Here is a 22,307-nt window from a genome sequence, read left to right as displayed (position 1 = left end):
GCAGTCCTCGTCAGCTTCACTCTTGCAACACTCTATAGATTGAAGTTTGTGTCGCTTACACTAAATTACAGGTACCTGAACACTTCCTGACATCACAGCTGCATCTGATCAGTTCTACGACAGCTTCTGGTGCAGCTTGCAGGTCCAACAGCACAGACACAAATATACCAAACCCATTGACCCCAACCAAGTCTGCATGGATGAAGAATATCTGGATGTAGCATGGAATTTTTAGCTCCAATATTTGCTTGGAGATGTGGTCTTTCGGTATGCTATTTTCATGTCCCAATGATATGTGGCAGTGTTTCGACACTTTGGTTTAGTGATAGCTTCTTGGACTTCTTTCATCTCAAGAGTAGCTGCATCATTTGTAAAACATGTGGAGCTTTCGTGAATACATTGAATTCTCTTTATTAATGTCCACCATCATCAATTTGTCCGTATGAGTCTATCTCTACATACAGTTCATTATAAAATGGTTGCAGGTTGACCTGGTTGTGATTTACACATATGTATTCGTGTACTGAGGTATACCATGTAACCATCTCAAGATGAGAACCCAATAGTCTGTCTTCGAGGTAGAAATCCACCCCATTGCCTGGTCCTATTACTTCAGAAGTATTAGGAATCATTGGAATGTCTGCTTCTTTCTGTGTACTGTACATTTCAGAGAACATCTTTTATTGTCTGTATAACTTTATCTGCCACATGTATTATCGGATGATCCTTTGTATATCCACTTGATATAATTGATAGGAGTAGCATCCTGAACATACAAGTTATCCCCACGACCTTGGCCAATATTTTCAAAGCTATCTTAGCACTACAATATCGTAAAACCGTAGGCTTTGGCGCATGTCACAGTCACAGCATAGTCTTTGAAGTTTTATGATATCATAGCGCTAAGATAGGTTTGAAACTCTGCAGACTGGTTAGTGGAAATATCTAATGTCATCTTTCATAAATATTGCTCTGTGGTAAAGATAAATCTTCCATCTATTAGTGAAAAAAATTAATTCAGGAAATGCTTCTGATCAATGACAACATATCTGGCAGATATGAAGTTAATTTCTACATCAGACACAGACTGTTGGGATTCTCATCGTGGGAAGGTTACACACATTGTCCCAATACATAACTATAGGTACAGACGTAAATCACAACCAGATCAACATGGAACTAATTGATGATGAAATGGGTTTACAAAGACCCTCAACATTAGAAGGCTTTCATGCAGTAACTGGATGTGAAACAAAAGGACAAATTGATGGTATTAGCAAACAATATATATTATTGGATGTATTCGGGAAAGATCCACAGCTATATCTGAAGCTCTTAGCCAATTTGGAATTGTTGATGAACTCTACAAAGATGTCAGTAAAAATGTGAATATTTTACTGCATGGTTCTAAGCTCAAAGGTGATTTGTACAACTAATGCAGCTATTATGAGAGGAAAGAAGTTTAAGAAGCCATCACCAAACCAAAGTGGAAACACTGCCACATATCTCTGGGACATGCAAACAGCATACCCAAAGAGCACATCTCCAAGAAAATATCAAGGAGAATAAAAAATATATTGGATGTGCAAGCTGCACCAGAGGCTGTGATGTAACTGATCAGATGCAAATGTGGTGTCACTAAGTGTTCAGGTAGATGAACCTGTAAGAAATACAACCTGCAATGTACAGAACTCTACACGTGTTACCGGTGAGGATTGCTGCAATACACGTGCCATTACAAAGCAGATACCCAGTCAGGGGTCACATTGAAAATAAATTAATTTAAGCCAATTTTCAGATATGTAGAACATTTGAAATTGTTAAAAAGTGGTTAATTTAAACAACACTTTATTTACCAGATACTAAATGTTGTAGACACTTCGTATAAAAATAGAAATTAGCTAATTGTGAACTGCAGTTTACAATTGGTATGTTCCTCTATTTTATTACTTTAAAATCTAAAACAAGAAAGTCATTAGTAATGCAATATTTTAATTATTTCAAATAAAATATATGTGGACTAGGAGGAACATTATTTACCAAATGATTAAATTATGGCCATTTTAAATTTGATCTATATGGCACCATTTTGAATTTGAAAGTTGTCAAGGTGGGAGTTAAAATATGAGACCACATGACAGGTGGATAGTTATAAAATCTCACCAATTAATTCATTGATCCTAAAAATGTACAAACATAATTGTGCTTCTATGTCAACTGGGAGTTAAGATATATGAAAAATACATTAAAATGGTGGCCATTTTGAATTTCAAGATGGCTGCCTAAGTCAGACAACAATTTAAAGAGATACCTAAATTGTTGCTGTGGGTCAACTGAGAGTAAAGATATACATGTATATAAAGATATTTAAATGACGGCCATTTTGAATTTCAAGATGGCAGTCATGTCGAAATTGCTGAACAAAATGTTATCAGCTAGTTCATTGACCTCAAAAGTATAAATAGACAAACAAATGTCTTTCTATGTTAACTGGCAGTAAAGATGTATGAAAAATACCCTGAAATAATAGTCATTTTGAATTTCAAAATGGCTGCCATGATCAAATGACCGAAAAAAAAAATCCTACCAATGTATTTCTCACTCTGGATGGTCTTACAAACAAAAAACAAAACATTTTACTGATTTGAGGAAAAAAACAAATGCACTTACATAACTCCTTTGACTACTACTTCGGCAACAAAATAAGTAATGATTTTCCATCTCTCTCTCTCTCTCTTTCTCTCTCTCTCTCTCTCTCTCCCTCTCTCTCTCTCTCTCTCTCTCTCCCTCCCTCCTCTCTCTCCCTCTCTCTCTCTCTCATCTCTCTCCGATCTCTCTCTCTCATGCAATTAAATGGATTCCTGTATCTCTTCAATCTCTCTCTCTCTCTATATATATATATATATGTATTTATTAATACGGTAAATGGAGGTGCTCCAACTAGATACCACTTTGCTCATCGCCCACATCACGTGCATTGTTCTTACCTACTTGTATCGAGATCTGCCCAATGCTCAGCTCTGCTTTTTTGTATGTCTCTGTATTAAGCAACACATTCTCTAACTGCAGGTCTGGCAGTTGTAAGTCTTCCATGAGTGATTTACCTTTCTTCTTCAATAATTCGACCATCTCAACAAATTCCACGTCTCGGGCAAATAACAGCGCCTGCTGACAATACAAGACGTGTTCTGCTTTCAGCTCTTCTGACTTATCAACCAGCGCAAGTTGTTCATCTCTCTTGGCCTTTTGTTTAGCTACATTTTCCATAACCTTTTTTTTCAGGTTCTTTGAAGTTTTTTCAACCTTTTCCACGAGTTTACTGGAATGTTCATCAATATCCTTCATAACCTGCTCTTGTATTTTATCTAGCTTAGCATTCTGCTCTACAAGCTTGCTTTTGTATTCTGTGCGTAATTCTGATGCTTTCTTCAGAGCGTCTAATGAGGAACTGATTTTCTTCTTGTTGGCATCACAGAATTCTCTGAGGTCACAAATATTGTGTTCTTTGTGAGACAAGAGGGCACAAGTAGTGCACATTGCTTTCTCACACGTCTCACTCATGCAGTATACATCAATATTCTTGTCACCATGAACTGGACACATGCTGGGGGTTTTCAGAAATGTTCGTGGTGTGTGAACTAATTCTGTTAAAGGAACGGGCTTGTGTTTTTCTAAAAAGATTGCATGCCATCTGTCGCAGGTCTCACAAAGGTATCTCTCACACTCTAGACACCGGACAGTGGCTTTATTATCAGGACATTGGTTACACAGCACATCCCCGAGCTTTTTCTTAAAACCGATATATTCCACCATGTGCATCAACATGTTATTTTGCTGAAATGAGGATTTGATGGAACCTTGGACTGGCCAAAGCTTTCGGCACTTGGGACATTTCACCCCTTGTGCAGCTGCTCCCCACATTTTTTCGAGACAGTCACAACAAAAGGTATGGAGGCAGGGTAGAGTTCTCGGAATTCTAACTCCGTCATCAAAATTATCCAGACAGATTTCACACGTGGCGAATTCCTCTCGTATTTCAAGTATAGGTACCACGATGTTTTCTGCCATGATGAATATAGTTTTATGTTTCAAGTCTCTGTTATCCGTCTACCTGTGAGTTGTCTTCTGTGGTTACCTGGACCAGACATCCAGGTGCGTACAGAATATAACAGTATACCTGGTCACTGATCACATGTATAGCAGCCTACATGTAATCTCGGAGGAATACAAAAGCGAAATCATTTGGAGTGGTTAATCTCTTCACAGGTCTAACACCACTTTGTAACCAGTGTTCTTTCTGAAACATTTTTAAAAGTCATTATTAAAATAGTGCATGCACCTCTAATCTGCTGTAATGGGTTGGTGGTAAATAAGGAAATTAAAACTGCAATCTCGCCTCACCATATATAATAATATCGTTTACTATGTTGCAGAAAACAAACACAACTCGAGTATTATCGTTATCAACGCTCATCATCAGCTACATGAACCTCCACACAACGTACACGTCTGTCACCAAATATTTTAATTTCTTTGTGACACAAAACAAGGACAATCTGTTCACTTTTGAGGATTAAAATTGATAATCATTGTTGTTATGTCACCTAGACTATAGCGACAACAGTCAAAGGATATTCACTATAATGGCATGTAACTGTAAGAAAATAAATGTTGATGCTCTATATTTTAAATGGTTAAAATTTACTAAAGATTATAGAGACATAGAGAATAATACACATGTACCCACTGGAGATCCCATGCTACTAATAGAAAAATGTGGTGGAAAGCATATATCACTGGAACGAGAAATAGATGGGGGCCCACATACGGTGATCAATCTCAGACTGACCGTGCATCAAGCGAGTGCTTTAACACTGGGTTAGAGGTCAGGTCAGGTCAGAGTGATGAACGTGCACATCAGAGCAAGCTGTTGTATCGCACGCCTGTCCTAGGCACATGTGCCGACCACGGCCGGTTCCTCTGTCCAGGACAGGAAAGGGTGGGGTGGAGGACTGCCTGCACTAGCAGGTGCAAGAGAGCACCAGCAGCCCGACCGGAGTCGGTAACTGGCGGAGGGTTACGTTCCGCCTCTCCTTTGTATACAAGACCAAAAAAAACCCCCATAAAATGTAGTCCTCGAATGGAGAGAGGCTGTGCTACCGCCCGGTTCCTATGGTCCTGGAGTTGAGAGAGAGGAAACCCGCTGTAGCCATGTACGTATTTCTAAAGTACAGAATAAAGCATGTTTTATACACATTCCCCATAACCAGGATCGTACATACCATGGCTTTTGATGTCCCAGATCATCGTACCTTAGGCGAGCGCTCTACCATTGGGCTAAAGCTCGTCCCTGTTGACCTAATCACAGTTGATGACTTGACCTACCTATAGTTTGTCGTTTCAATTGTGTCTGGAGAGAAATGTTGTTCGTCTGCGTAAATACAACTAAAGTCAACCGTACTGAAATGGCGAACCGTTTGTTATTAACAAAACATTAAGCCATACACGATCACACGGTCGAACCAGCAGAAAACGCATTCAACGTGTCCCGTCATGTCGGTAGTATAGTTCCTTGAAAACGAAGTGAAAGTAGGACATCCGGGTTGAGTTCAGCCGGTTGCATAGTACCAAAGAAGAGAGTTCCGTGTCAAAGTTCGACGTGCACCGTTCAGCCGGTTGCATAGTACCAAAGAAGAGAGTTCCGTGTCAAAGTTCGACGATATTTACAGAGTAAAAGCAGCTGTGGGTTTGATTGGTAGTAATATGTGACATGGATTATTTGTGCAAATACTATTATCCATTGACAATAAATAAATACACTTTTATTTGTTATACAGATATTATGCAGTATATACCAGAGGTTGAAACTAATGTGGGGTACCAGACCGAGCAGAAAAACGTCCGCTAGACTGGTTTATGCGCTTCACGGTAAACCAAATGGCAACGTCGGGAATCAATCAAATATCTCGTGAACATTAGCGAAACGTTCGCTGGCTGAACTTGGGGCGGTTACAACTAAGGTGTATGATACTGTACACAACGCAGGAACATGTGCAGAAAAAAGTTAAAGTTTGTGTTGTTTAACGACACCACTAGAGCACTTTGATTTTCTAATTATCGGCTATTGGATGGTAATTTTTACATATAGTCTTAGGGAGGAAACCAGCTATACTAGTTCAGGTCAGGTCATGTCAGGTCAGGTCAGGTCACAGGGAATTACGTGCATATTCAGAGCAAGCTGTTGTATTCCACGCCTCTCATGGGCGTAGGTATCGACCTATGCCGGCTCCTCCTTCCAGGACAGGAAAAGGGTTGGGGTGGGTGGGAGAGGGGACCGCACACACTGGCAGGTGAAAGAGAGCACAAGCGACCAGACCAGGGTAGATAGCGGGTGGGGAACAGTTTTAGGTGCTATGGAATTGTGAATGTCCCGTATGGGGCCATTCATATATTGAATAACGCTCGAGGGGTGGGTGGGTGTAGGTCCAAACGTTATCTAGCGTTACAGGGGGTGGGTGGGAGGGTCTAGTTGACAGCGTTGCGTAACGCACTTTTTAAAACAATTACTAAAATCGTTTGTTGTTATTTTATAAACGCTCTATCACGGTGACAATGTTTAACGTTGGTAGTTAGACGTATACACAAAATAAGGATTATAAATCGAGTTGAAATGCGTATAAGATCCAAAATCACAAAACAGTACGTTAAAATTATATTTGGGCCTACATCCATATCGCATGACTTGTTTGTGATCGGAAGGGGTGGGGGTGTCTCCAAGCGTTACGTAATATTTTTGGGGTAGGAAGGAAGGAAATGTTTTATTTAATGACGTACTCAACACATTTTATTTACGGTTATATGGCGTCAGACATATGGTTAAGGACCAAACAGATATAGCTAGGAACCCCGCTGTCGCCACTTCATGGGCTACTCTTTTCGATTACCAGCAAGGGATCTTTTATATGCACCACCCCACAGACAGGATAGGACATACCACGGCCTTTGTTGCACCAGTTGTGGAGCACTGGCTGGAACGTTTTTCGTGGACTCTGGAATGCATCTAATTTCCTCAGGGCAGGTTACGCTTGACATTTGTAGATTCACTTACTATGACAATACACCGCATGAAGTAGGAATTAAATAAATGGAAAGAGAAAACAAACTTGTTGAGAACGGTTAATTTAATACATTCCAGTTGCAGTTTTTTTCCTGAAGCGCACATCCGTTAATTAGCAGTAAAGACGCTAAAAAGAAACAAGAACATATGTTTTAAAGACTATATGTCGCAACCTGTAATCAGCGGCCACCTGTCTTAAGCGGCCACTTTTATCTACTCCCTTATGTGACCGCTTAAGACAGGTTTGACTATCTATCTATCTATCTATCTATATATATATATATATATATATATATATATATATATATATATATATATATATATATATATATATATATATATATATATATATATATATATTCAGTGTGTTAAACACCAGATACACACTTGTAGTAACCGTAATCGTGTCTAGGTCATTGGGGTGTACGCAGGTTGACTATAATGCACCCGATCTCTGGGTTGTTCCAGAATTAGTAACTCGGGGAAGGGGGAGGAGCGGGGGGAGAGAGGTGGACTATTATTTTTGGTACTACAAACACCTCCAGAATCTAAAATTTAGTATAATCAGCAATGTATAGAGAACATATTCCTGGTCAGGTCAGATCAAAGGTTTTTATGTGCACATTCAGATAAAGTTGTTGTAGCGCACGCCTGTCATGGGCGCAGGTGTAGACGTATGGATAGGAAAGTGTTTGGGGTGTGGGAGAGGGGATCGCCCGCGCTGGCATGTGCACGGGAGTACAAGCAACCCGACCAGGGTCGGTAGCGGGCGGGGGTAGTTTTATGGAAACAAATACACCGGAAATCTCCATAATTAATCGTCAAGGGCATACGGCAGATCAAAGGTGATTTCAGAGATGGACGTGTGTTATCCAACGCAACTATACATTACAGCAACTATTCTACAAACAAAACTGTAGAAAGCTTTATTCATGCAGTATACGTTACCTGAACCAATAGAGTCCATGGAATCACAGCTGTCTCGTTTTAAGTTTGCATACGAAAGCATGTTACACTCACCATCTCACAATTCAGAAGACATTCGTATTTTGGTGAGGGTGGATAATTCACCTCATGTTCATATATTGCTCCACGTTTCTTGAATTAATGATATAATTGTATTGATGTTTGTGTGGATTCTACTGGTATCCAACTTCCATATGTATGAAGAGTCAATGGAAACATTTGTACTCAGGTTATTTGAATTAGACCATTCCGGCTATTGTCATTGTCTCCTTGTACACATGAGAAAAACTTCCAAATGTCCAGATGGTTATCCCCATTTTTTTTGTGGTGAAAATGATAATGAATTGTGTTGTTTTAGGTCGTGGTGTGAAATAGAAGAACACTAATTTTTGGTGATTTCCAGGTTTGTTTTAATTAGTATCATACTGTAATCAACACGGTGATGATTAAATACAGGGCATTTGGTGATTTCCAGGTTTGTTTTAATTAGTATCATACTGTAATCAACACGGTGATGATTATATACAGGGCATTTGTAATTAGATGTGGGGTTTTTTTGTCGTTCAGTATATCCATATTTTTTTTTTCGGAGGGGGGGGGGGGCAAATATGGAAGGAAGGAAATGTGTTCTTTAATGACGCACTCAACACATTTTATTTACGGTTATATGGCGTCGGGCATATGGTTAAGAATCGCACGTTTTACCACTGGGCTACGTCCCGCCCCAGGGCACATATGGTGAATATATATATTACTTTCTTTTTATATGCACCATTGAATTCATAGTTCCTTTAAACATGAGAATAGGTTTTGGTATAATGGTTTTATCTTAAAGCTAATGGCGGCCATTCTTAAATTCAAAATAGCGGCCACCAGGGGGAGATATTAAATTTTTATGTCCTGATTTTAAATTAATCCCGCAAAGTTTCACTGATATTCGTGCCTTGGCCACTGGGCTAATTTAGGATATTTGTGATAAGACGCATTTCTTTTCTTCTTTTTTCTTTTTTTTTTCTTCAAAAATAATTATTAATATATACCAGCAACAGATAAACAGTAATTGCATTGTCATTGGAGCTAATATTCTATAGCTTGCAGTATTAAATGTGACACAAACAGAGTAAGAAATAGTTAATTGGCGGCCATTTTGAATTGTGACGTCACCTGGCCAATGGGGTCACTGCCAGGTTGGTTCTATATCAGGTTTTACTCTACACATGATGGCCTAACTGCATGCAAATTGACATATTAGTATCACATTGTGCACTGTTTTACTACTATGTGTCACGACACTGTTACGTATCTCCTAGGAGAGTGGCGGTCCTCCTAAGGACAAGCACCTGAGATTGGATTATGGAAGCAAGCACCACTTTGGATAACATCCGTTTGTCTCTGCCTTGTGCAGAGATACAATTTTGATATCGGAAGACAGTTTTGTCATCCATATTATAGCTGTGCTCTGAACTTTATGAACTGGGGGAGGGAGGTAGTTATATTAATTATCATTTAAACTGTGCATTGGGGCCAATACATACTTTTCAGAGTTGGATAGCAGTGGCCCCTTTCTCTCCAGTTCTGAGACGAAAAATCCCCACCGCAAGTGAAACTATTAATGGCATATTAAACATACACAAATTGTAGTATTAAATGTGTATTTACTCACTATAATTATTACAGTTTCAAATCAGACATATCTAGTTATTTCAGTTTCAAATTGAACGTATCTGGTTGTTATAGTTCAAACTGAAATGTGTTTATTATAGTTACAATATAAATATGACACATTATGAGTAAAATGAAACATATCTAGTTATTACAGTCCAAAATGAAGCATATTTTTTACATTTACACAATGAATATGTCACATTACAGTTTAAAATGAAACACATTTAAGTCATTACAGTTCAAAAATGTAAATGTTTATTACAGTTGCACTGTAAATATGACACATTATTACAGTTTAAAATGGAATATATCAAGATCAAACATGTTTATTACAGTTACACTAAAAATATGACACATTATTACAGTTTAAAAAGAAACACATGTAGTTATTGCAGTTCAAAATGATAAATATCTCGTTAATGTAGGTCAAAATGAAATATGTCTACATATAACTGTTCAATATGAAACATATTTTTTTTTACTATAATTACACTATAAACATGGCAAATTGTGATTCAAAATTAAACATGTCAGATTATTATAATTAAGTATAAACACGGCAAATTAATACAATCGCATTACAATTCTAACTCAAACATTTATAAGTGACATTTGTAGTTAATTAGTAGATATTATTATATTTCTTTAACTGAATAAATATTATAATTTTAAAACATTTGTTGTCTTTGGAAACACTTGTGCACACTTGAAAACACACACAAACCTCATGTACAAACACACGTACGTACAAAAAACCCCACAACAACAAAACAAACACACACACACACACACACACACACACACACACACATACACACACACACACACACACACACACAAACACATATATAAGTAAGCAGCTGTTGAACAATAGAAATACAAAGTTTATTTTCACGGGATTCAAACTTGCTGCGTCAATGGAGCATGACACTATCCAATAACCTGACAAGCAACCAGTAAAATCATTTCGAATGCAATATAACCGAGCTGATAAACAGGAAACACGGAAATGTTTTATTTAACGACGCACTCAACACATTTTATTTACGGTTATATGGCGTCGGACATATGGTTAAGGACTACATAGATATTGAGAGAGGAAACCCGCCGTCGCCACATCATGGGCTACTGTTTTCGATTAGCAGCAAGGAATCTTTTATATACACTATCCCACAGACAGGATAACACATACCACGGCCTTTGATATACCAGTCGTGGTGCACTGGTTGGAACCAGAAATAGCGGGTTATATAGACTGTACATACACACCCATCTAGCCGTGGAGTTAACTATCTAGGATGTCTTTTGAGGTCACCGGATATATAGACTGTACACCTCACCCCACCCCCATCTAGCCGTGGAGTTAACTATCTATGATGTCAGTTGAGGTCACGGGTTATATAGACTGTACACCCCCAACACACCCATCTAGCCGTGGAGTTAACTATCTAGGATGTCTTTTGAGGTCACGAGTTATATAGACTGTACACCTCCACCCCCTTCTAGCCGTGGAGTTAACTATCTAGGATGTCTGCTCAAGTCAAGGGTTATATAGACTGTACACCTCCACCCCCTTCTAGCCGTGGAGTTAACTATCTAGGATGTCTGTTGAGGTCACCGGATATATAGACTGTACACCTCACCCCACCCCCATCTAGCCATGGAGTTAACTATCTAGGATGTCTGTTGAGGTCACGCGTTACATAGACTGTACACACACACACACACACACACACCCATCTAGCCGTGGAGTTAACTATCTAGGATGTCTGTTGAGGTCACGAGTTATATAGACTGTACAACCCCACCCATCTAGCCGTGGAGTTAACTATCTAGGATGTCTGTTGAGGTCACCGGATATATAGACTGTACACCTCACCCCACCCCCATCTAGCCATGGAGTTAACTATCTAAGATGTCTGTTGAGGTCACCGGATATATAGACTGTACACCTCACCCCACCCCCATCTAGCCATGGAGTTAACTATCTAGGATGTCTGTTGAGGTCACGGGTTATATAGACTGTACACCCCCACCCATCTAGCCATGGAGTTAACTATCTAGGATGTCTGTTGAGGTCACGGGTTATATAGACTGTACCCAACACCCATCTAGCCATGGAGTTAACTATCTAGGATGTCTTTTGAGGTCACCGGATATATAGACTGTACACCTCACCCCACCCCCATCTACCCGTGGAGTTAACTATCTAGGATGTCTGTTGAGGTCACGCATTATATAGACTACACATACACACCCATCTAGCCGTGGAGTTAACTATCTAGGATGTCTGTTGAGGTCACGGGTTATATAAACTGTACACACACACCCCTCTAGCCGTGGAGTTAACTATTTAGGATGTCTGTTGAGGTCACGGGTTATATAGACTGTACACCCCCAACACACACCCATCTAGCCATGGAGTTAACTATCTAGGATGTCTGTTGAGGTCAAGGACTATATAGACTGTACACTCCACCCCCTTCTAGCCATGGTGTTAACTATCTAAGATGTCTGTTGAGATCACGGGTTATACAGACTGTACACCCCCACCCCACCCCCTTCTAGCCGTGGAGTTAACTATCTAGGATGTCTGTTGAGGCCAAGGGTTATATAGACTGTACACTCCACCCCCTTCTAGCCATGGTGTTAACTATCTAGGATGCCAGTTGAGGTCACGGGTTATATAGACTGTACACCCCAACACACACCCTTCTAGCCATGGAGTTAACTATCTAGGATGTCTGTTGAGGTCACGGGTTATATAAACTGTACACCCCCACCCCCTTCTAGCCATGGAGTTAACTATCTAGGATGTCTGTTGAGGTCATGGGTTATATAGGCTGTACACACACATCCCCATCTAGCCATGGAGTTAACTATCTAGGATGTCTGTTGAGATCAAGGGTTATATAGACTGTACACTCCACCCCCTTCTAGCCATGGTGTTAACTATCTAAGATATCTGTTGAGATCACGGGTTATACAGACTGTACACCCCCACCCCACCCCCTTCTAGCCGTGGAGTTAACTATCTAGGATGTCTGTTGAGATCATGGGTTATATAGACTGTACACCCCCACCTCACCCCCTTCTAGCCGTGGAGTTAACTATCTAGGATGTCTGTTGAGATCATGGGTTATATAGACTGTACACCCCCACCTCACCCCCTTCTAGCCGTGGAGTTAACTATCTAGGATGTCTGTTGAGATCATGGGTTATACAGACTGTACACCCCCACCTCACCCCCTTCTAGCCGTGGAGTTAACTATCTAGGATGTCTGTTGAGATCATGGGTTATATAGACTGTACACTCCACCCCCTTCTAGCCATGGTGTTAACTATCTAGGATGTCTGTTGAGGTCAAGGGTCATATAGACTGTACACTCCACCCCCTTCTAGCCATGGTGTTAACTATCTAGGATGTCTGTTGAGATCATGGGTTATACAGACTGTACACCCCCACCTCACCCCCTTCTAGCCGTGGAGTTAACTATCTAGGATGTCTGTTGAAGTCAAGGGTCATATAGACTGTACACTCCACCCCCTTCTAGCCATGGTGTTAACTATCTAGGATGTCTGTTGAGATCATGGGTTATACAGACTGTACACCCCCACCTCACCCCCTTCTAGCCGTGGAGTTAACTATCTAGGATGTCTGTTGAGGTCAAGGGTCATATAGACTGTACACTCCACCCCTTCTAGCCATGGTGTTAACTATCTAGGATGTCTGTTGAGATCATGGGTTATACAGACTGTACACCCCCACCTCACCCCCTTCTAGCCGTGGAGTTAACTATCTAGGATGTCTGTTGAGGTCAAGGGTCATATAGACTGTACACTCCACCCCCTTCTAGCCATGGTGTTAACTATCTAGGATGTCTGTTGAGATCATGGGTTATACAGACTGTACACCCCCACCCCACCCCCTTCTAGCCGTGGAGTTAACTATCTAGGATGTCTGTTGAGATCATGGGTTATATAGACTGTACACCCCCACCTCACCCCCTTCTAGCCGTGGAGTTAACTATCTAGGATGTCTGTTGAGATCACGGGTTATATAAACTGTACACTCCACCCCCTTCTAGCCGTGGAGTTAACTATCTAGGATGTCTGTTGAGATCATGGGTTATACAGACTGTACACCCCCACCTCACCCCCTTCTAGCCGTGGAGTTAACTATCTAGGATGTCTGTTGAGATCATGGGTTATATAGACTGTACACCCCCACCTCACCCCCTTCTAGCCGTGGAGTTAACTATCTAGGATGTCTGTTGAGATCACGGGTTATATAAACTGTACACTCCACCCCCTTCTAGCCGTGGAGTTAACTATCTAGGATGTCTGTTGAGATCATGGGTTATACAGACTGTACACCCCCACCTCACCCCCTTCTAGCCGTGGAGTTAACTATCTAGGATGTCTGTTGAGATCATGGGTTATATAGACTGTACACCCCCACCCCACCCCCTTCTAGCCGTGGAGTTAACTATCTAGGATGTCTGTTGAGATCATGGGTTATATAGACTGTACACTCCACCCCCTTCTAGCCATGGTGTTAACTATCTAGGATGTCTGTTGAGGTCAAGGGTCATATAGACTGTACACTCCACCCCCTTCTAGCCGTGGAGTTAACTATCTAGGATGTCTGTTGAGGTCAAGGGTCATATAGACTGTACACTCCACCCCCTTCTAGCCATGGTGTTAACTATCTAGGATGTCTGTTGAGGTCAAGGGTCATATAGACTGTACACTCCACCCCCTTCTAGCCATGGTGTTAACTATCTAGGATGTCCGTTGAGGTGGGTTATATAAACCGTACACCCCCACCCCACCCCCTTTTAGCCGTGGAGTTAACTATCTAGGATGTCTGTTGAGGTCATGGGTTATATAAACTGTACACCCCCACCCCACCCCCTTCTAGCTGTGTAGTTAACTATCTGGGATGTCTGTTGAGATCATGGGTTATATAGACTGTACACCCCCACCTCACCCCCTTCTAGCCGTGGAGTTAACTATCTAGGATGTCTGTTGAGGTGGGTTATATAAACTGTACACCCCCACCCCACCCCCTTTTAGCCGTGGAGTTAACTATCTAGGATGTCTGTTGAGGTCATGGGTTATATAAACTGTACACCCCACCTCACCCCCTTCTAGCCGTGGAGTTAACTATCTAGGATGTCTGTTGAGGTCACGGGTTATATAGACTGTACACCCCCAGCAATCTAGCCATGGAGTTAACTATCTAGGATGTCTGTTGAGATCACGGGTTATATAAACTTTACACCCCAACCCCCTTCTAGCCGTGGAGTTAACTATCTAGGATGTCTGTTGAGGTCATGGGTTATATAAACTGTACACCCCCACCCCACCCCCTTCTAGCTGTGTAGTTAACTATCTAGGATGTCTGTTGAGGTCATGGGTTATATAAACTTTACACCCCCACCCCCTTCTAGCCGTGGAGTTAACTATCTAGGATGTCTGTTGAGGTCATGGGTTATATAAACTGTACACCCCCACGCCACCCCCTTCTAGCCGTGGAGTTAACTATCTAGGATGTCTGTTGAGGTCATGGGTTATATAAACTGTACACCCCACCTCACCCCCTTCTAGCCGTGAAGTTAACTATCTAGGATGTCTGTTGAGGTCACGGGTTATAAAGACTGTACACCCCCACCCATCTAGCCATGGAGTTAACTATCTAGGATGTCTGTTGAGATCACGGGTTATATAAACTGTACACCCCTACCCATCTAGCCGTGGAGTTAACTATCTAGGATGTCTGTTGAGGTCACGGGTTATATAGACTGTACACCCCCACCCATCTAGCCGTGGAGTTAACTATTTAAGATGTCTGTTGAGGTCACGGGTTATATAGACTGTACACACACACATACACACACACACACACACACACACACACACACACACACACACACACATCTAGCCGTGGAGTTAACTATTTATGATGTCTGTTGAGATCACGGGTTATATGGACTGTACACCTCTATAGTTCCTCTATAATATGACACCTCTATAGTTCAGACACACCTGTCATGGCAATACAATATCATTTTCTTTTAAAAAACTCCTCCAAAAGTCAATATGATCACATTATGGCTTATTTCAAACCTTGTTACATGTAGTTTATTACAAATTCTTGTGGAGTGGTTAACAGTGATCACAATGTTTAGGAAACAAAATCTTTCTGCGAAACAGCATAGCGGAATGTGACGAGTAGTTCCGATTGTAACTAAATAGAAAATAAAGACGGACATGGCCAAGGTGTTCCGATTGAACCTATGAAAGAAAGAAAGAAATGTTTTATTTAACGACGCACTCAACACATTTTATTTACGGTTATATGGCGTCAGACATATGGTTAAGGACCACCCAGATTTTGAGAGGAAACCCGTTGTCGCCACTACATGGGCTACTCTTCCGATTAGCAGCAAGGGATCTTTTATTTGCACTTCCCACAGGCAGGATAGCACAAACTATGGCCTTTGTTGAACCAGTTATGGATCACTGGTTGGTGCAAGTGGTTTACACCTACCCATTGAGCCTTGCGGAGCACTCACTCAGGGTTTGGAGTCGGTATCTGGATTAAAAATCCCATGCCTCGACTGGGATCCGAACCCAGTACCTACCGGCCTGTAGACCGATGGCCTACCACGACGCCACCGAGGCCGGTTTGAACCTATGAATACATTTACGTGGCCGAGATTTTCCGAATATATATTCAAAACCGGCCGAGGCATTCCGAATGGTTTTAGACTGTTCGATAGACTGGGAAAGTGGTCGCTATTATGTCCTATATGGGTTTGGTTGCACAGATACTAATGTTGAAAACAATAAATAAAAATGTAACTTTCAGATCTCTTACAAACATTAGTTATTTGCATTTTGATTCATAATACAATATGCGTAAATTTTCGGTCGTCAGGCGGGCGACACTTGATACGGTTCTGACTTGCCCGACGCTATTTTGACTTACCATGGGCGATTGGGCGACTGTAAAGTGCACAGCCTGGCTTCAGACAAACTGGCTTAAAACTGAAGAGCATCTTTAAGCTGTCGGATTAAAAATGGTTCATTTTGAGTATAATATCGACTAACCGATGACCAGAGATAACATTCCATACCAACATTAAACCTATTTATGACAAAAACGTGAAATCGGCATATTTGACGATATTAGGTTATATGCGATAGTTAGTGATGCCATTATCTACCAACTTTCAGGAAGTCTACCCTCGATTGGTTCAACTTCTGTGTGGTCTAGATAACTAATCTAAAGATTATTTCTCTGTAGCCAGAAGTGCACAGAGATGCCTTCTCAGTGACTGGACTAACATTGTTATTGTAACCTTATTCAACACTATGGAAGAAGATAGGATACCAATGTTGATACACTTTCTCACATAGGATACTCACACCAGATAGCAACAATAAACCATTTAGATAAACTTTGTCGTATAGGATACTCAAACCAGATAGCAACAATATATCATTTAGATAAACTTGGTCGTATAGGATACTCAAACCAGATAGCAACAAAATATCATTTAGATAAATCTTCTCACATAGGATACTCACACCAGATAGCTACAATATATCATTTAGATACATTTTCTCATATAGGGTACTCAAACCAGATATCAACAATAGATCATTTAGATAAACTGTGTCGTATAGGATACTCATACCACATAGCAACACTAGACCATTTAGATAAATCTTCTCACATAGGATACTCACACCAGATAGCTACAATATATCATTTAGATGCATTTTCCCATATGGAGTACTAAAACCAGATATCAACAATAGATCATTTAGATAAACTTTGTCGTATAGGATACTCAAACCAGATAGCAACAATAGACCATTTAGAAGTTCTTTCTGACATAGGGTACTCACACATATATATATATATATATATATATATATATATATATATATATATATATATATATATATCAAGTATACATTACGTACATACACATACTATACATTAAACCTATTTATGACAAAAACGTGAAATCGGCATATTTGACGATATTAGGTTATATGCGATAGTTAGTGATGCCATTATCTACCAACTTTCAGGAAGTCTACCCTCGATTGGTTCAACTTCTGTGTGGTCTAGATAACTAATCTAAAGATTATTTCTCTGTAGCCAGAAGTGCACAGAGATGCCTTCTCAGTGACTGGACTAACATTGTTATTGTAACCTTATTCAACACTATGGAAGAAGATAGGATACCAATGTTGATACACTTTCTCACATAGGATACTCACACCAGATAGCAACAATAAACCATTTAGATAAACTTGGTCGTATAGGATACTCAAACCAGATAGCAACAAAATATCATTTAGATAAATCTTCTCACATAGGATACTCACACCAGATAGCTACAATATATCATTTAGATACATTTTCTCATATAGGGTACTCAAACCAGATATCAACAATAGATCATTTAGATAAACTGTGTCGTATAGGATACTCATACCACATAGCAACACTAGACCATTTAGATAAATCTTCTCACATAGGATACTCACACCAGATAGCTACAATATATCATTTAGATGCATTTTCCCATATGGAGTACTAAAACCAGATATCAACAATAGATCATTTAGATAAACTTTGTCGTATAGGATACTCAAACCAGATAGCAACAATAGACCATTTAGAAGTTCTTTCTGACATAGGGTACTCACACATATATATATATATATATATATATATATATATTAAGTATACATTACGTACATACACATACTATACATTAAACCTATTTATGACAAAAACGTGAAATCGGCATATTTGACGATATTAGGTTATATGCGATAGTTAGTGATGCCATTATCTACCAACTTTCAGGAAGTCTACCCTCGATTGGTTCAACTTCTGTGTGGTCTAGATAACTAATCTAAAGATTATTTCTCTGTAGCCAGAAGTGCACAGAGATGCCTTCTCAGTGACTGGACTAACATTGTTATTGTAACCTTATTCAACACTATTGAAGAAGATAGGATACCAATGTTGATACACTTTCTCACATAGGATACTCACACCAGATAGCAACAATAAACCATTTAGATAAACTTTGTCGTATAGGATACTCAAACCAGATAGCAACAATATATCATTTAGATAAACTTGGTCGTATAGGATACTCAAACCAGATAGCAACAAAATATCATTTAGATAAATCTTCTCACATAGGATACTCACACCAGATAGCTACAATATATCATTTAGATGCATTTTCCCATATGGAGTACTAAAACCAGATATCAACAATAGATCATTTAGATAAACTTTGTCGTATAGGATACTCAAACCAGATAGCAACAATAGACAATTTAGAAGTTCTTTCTGACATAGGGTACTCACACATATATATATATATATATATATATATATATATATATATATATATATATATATATCAAGTATACATTACGTACATACACATACTATACATTAAACCTATTTATGACAAAAACGTGAAATCGGCATATTTGACGATATTAGGTTATATGCGATAGTTAGTGATGCCATTATCTACCAACTTTCAGGAAGTCTACCCTCGATTGGTTCAACTTCTGTGTGGTCTAGATAACTAATCTAAAGATTATTTCTCTGTAGCCAGAAGTGCACAGAGATGCCTTCTCAGTGACTGGACTAACATTGTTATTGTAACCTTATTCAACACTATGGAAGAAGATAGGATACCAATGTTGATACACTTTCTCACATAGGATACTCACACCAGATAGCAACAATAAACCATTTAGATAAACTTTGTCGTATAGGATACTCAAACCAGATAGCAACAATATATCATTTAGATAAACTTGGTCGTATAGGATACTCAAACCAGATAGCAACAAAATATCATTTAGATAAATCTTCTCACATAGGATACTCACACCAGATAGCTACAATATATCATTTAGATGCATTTTCCCATATGGAGTACTAAAACCAGATATCAACAATAGATCATTTAGATAAACTTTGTCGTATAGGATACTCAAACCAGATAGCAACAATAGACCATTTAGAAGTTCTTTCTGACATAGGGTACTCACATATATATATATATATATATATATATATATATATATATATATATCAAGTATACATTACGTACATACACATACTATACACAACGTACATGGAGGCACTGACAAAAGAAACTTTACAGATGAAAACAAAATTTAGTCTCTGAAAACATCCATATATCCTAACGTAACCAATTGCATAAATAATCACCCAGACGTAACCAACTTTCTACAGTATATTTGAAACATAACGTTGCATACTTTTCATGCCGAGCAAAACAAATATCGAAATCACGATTTCCAGGACCTACGAAATTCACCCGTGCAATAATGGTATTAAAATGAGCCAGGATACTGGTAGGGTATGCATTTGATAGAAAACCACCAAAAGAATGCCACGACTTACTGAAGAACAACGCGAGCGAGCCATAGGCATGATACAAATGGGGGCATCTAACGTTCATGTCGCAAGGACGTTTGGATGTTCCAGAGTTGCTGTTGGTAACCTGATAACTCGATACCAACAGACAGGTCGGACATCGGACAGGCCAAGAACGGGTAGACCACGTGTCACAACTCAACGAGATGACCGATACCTACGAACATTACACCTACGTAATCGTTTTCTGACGGTGACATCATCAGCGGCAATGGCATTCGGCCACCGTATGAGTAGACACGCCGTGCCAAGAAGATTACGTGCTGCTGGTATCAGAGCCTACATACCCTACCGTGGGACCACATTGACAGACCAACATTGTCGGCTTAGAATACGATGGGCCAGGCATGTGAGGCGTTGGCTGATTCGTGATTGGCGAAGGATTCTCTTTTCTGATGAGAGTAGGTTCTGCCTTTTCCATGAGGATGGGAGAATAAGAGTGTATCGGCGTAGAGGAGAACGTACAGCCCGTTGTTGCATTAATGAAGTCGAACCTTTCGGAGGTGGTAGTGTGATGGTGTGGGGAGGCATCTGTGGCGATCAGACCACTGAACTTTTCATCATTGATGGCCATCTGAACGCTCAACGTTACAGGGATGAAGTACTAAGACCAGTTGTTATGCCATTCCTACAGCCTCAAGGGATCATGTTCCAGCAGGATAATGCGAGACCTCACGTTGCTCGCATTGTTCAGGACTTCCTCTATCAGAACAACGTTAACGTCTTTCCATGGCCTGCACGCTTTCCAGACATGTCACCTATAGAACATCTTTGAGACTACCTTGATCGCCAAATTCGACAGAGACAACAGCCCCCACTCAACAGACAACAACTGTAACAATCCCTAGTTGAGGAATGGCGACGTATCCCGAATGACGTAATCAGAAGGTTGCCTACATCTATGCGAAGACGTGTGCATGCATGTATCCGAGTCACGGGGGTCACACACGTTATTAGAGACATTATCGAGTCTAAAATAACTCATTTTGCTCGACTTCATTCGGAGACATTTCAGTATAAATATGGTTTTTGACCCCACGTGTAACTCACATTATGACGTAATTGTTACCTGCAGTCACGTTGCTTTTGTTGATGATTTACATTTGGTATTGAACTATTAAATAATATCATAAATAATGTTATTCTTATTATTTTCGGTTTCCCCACAAATTCAAATATAATGCTTTTAAAACTTCTTTTGGCCGTGAGTATATAATCGTAGTGCCTGGTAACCCACGTACAGATTACCACAAAATGCAGGTCTGATAACCTACAGGTTACGACATATCTATATTTCCATTAATAATAGTATAAGAGCCCTCGATGTTCGCCACCTCCAGTTAAAGACATACAGTGATTTTGAGATGATAAGGGAGTCGTTTTCTGTTGAAAAAGGCAGTTTATTGCAAAACGGCACTTTAATGGAAATGCAGTATATATGAAAATTTCAAGTCCATTGATGAACAATTTTATGAAAAGATATGCCAAATTTGGTTTCGGGGTATTCAATTGAGCCCAGAGACAATTTTAGAGAAAGTTAGAATGGGAAATTGAAACACAATTATTGCAATTTGACACTTTGAAAAAATGCATTAGCTGTCGTTTTGCAATAAACTGAAAACAAAAATGCATGCTATTATTGATAAACGTTGGAGTGGGACTTTGTTTCTCATGTCTAAACACATTCAGTGATTTTGAGATGAGGAGAAAGTAGTCTTCTGTTAAAAAGGGCAGTTTATTGCAAAACGGCACATTAATTGAAATGCAGTCAATATATCTGAAAATTTCAAAAGTCCATTTATCAACAAATTTATGAAAATATATGCTAAATTTGGTTTGGGGGTATTCATTTGAGCCCAGAGATCATGTTAGAGTAAGCTGGAATGGGAAATTATTTGGGGTTTTTTATTATTATTGCAATTCGGCACTTTATTGCAAAACGACACTTTGAAAAAATGGATTAGCGTGTCGTTTTGCATTAAAGTCAAATAAAAAAAAAATTAATTTATTATTGATACAAAAATTGGAATG

At 39.6% G+C, this 22,307-nt stretch overlaps 1 protein-coding gene across 1 annotated transcript in view; it reads right to left on the bottom strand.

Moving 5' to 3' along the window:
* LOC121371363 overlaps window positions 1-22,307 on the bottom strand; it is a 42,947-nt gene that overhangs the window by 5,352 nt on the left and 15,288 nt on the right. The window contains 1 exon segment of the mRNA XM_041497193.1: window positions 2,988-4,297. Coding sequence (XP_041353127.1) covers window positions 2,988-4,068 — 1,081 coding nt within the window. The 5' untranslated portion in view covers window positions 4,069-4,297.

This window comes from Gigantopelta aegis, chromosome 1, assembly GCF_016097555.1.
Source record: "Gigantopelta aegis isolate Gae_Host chromosome 1, Gae_host_genome, whole genome shotgun sequence".
NCBI classification, from domain to species: Eukaryota; Metazoa; Mollusca; class Gastropoda; order Neomphalida; family Peltospiridae; genus Gigantopelta; species Gigantopelta aegis.
This window is presented reverse-complemented; position numbering and strand designations above follow the sequence as displayed.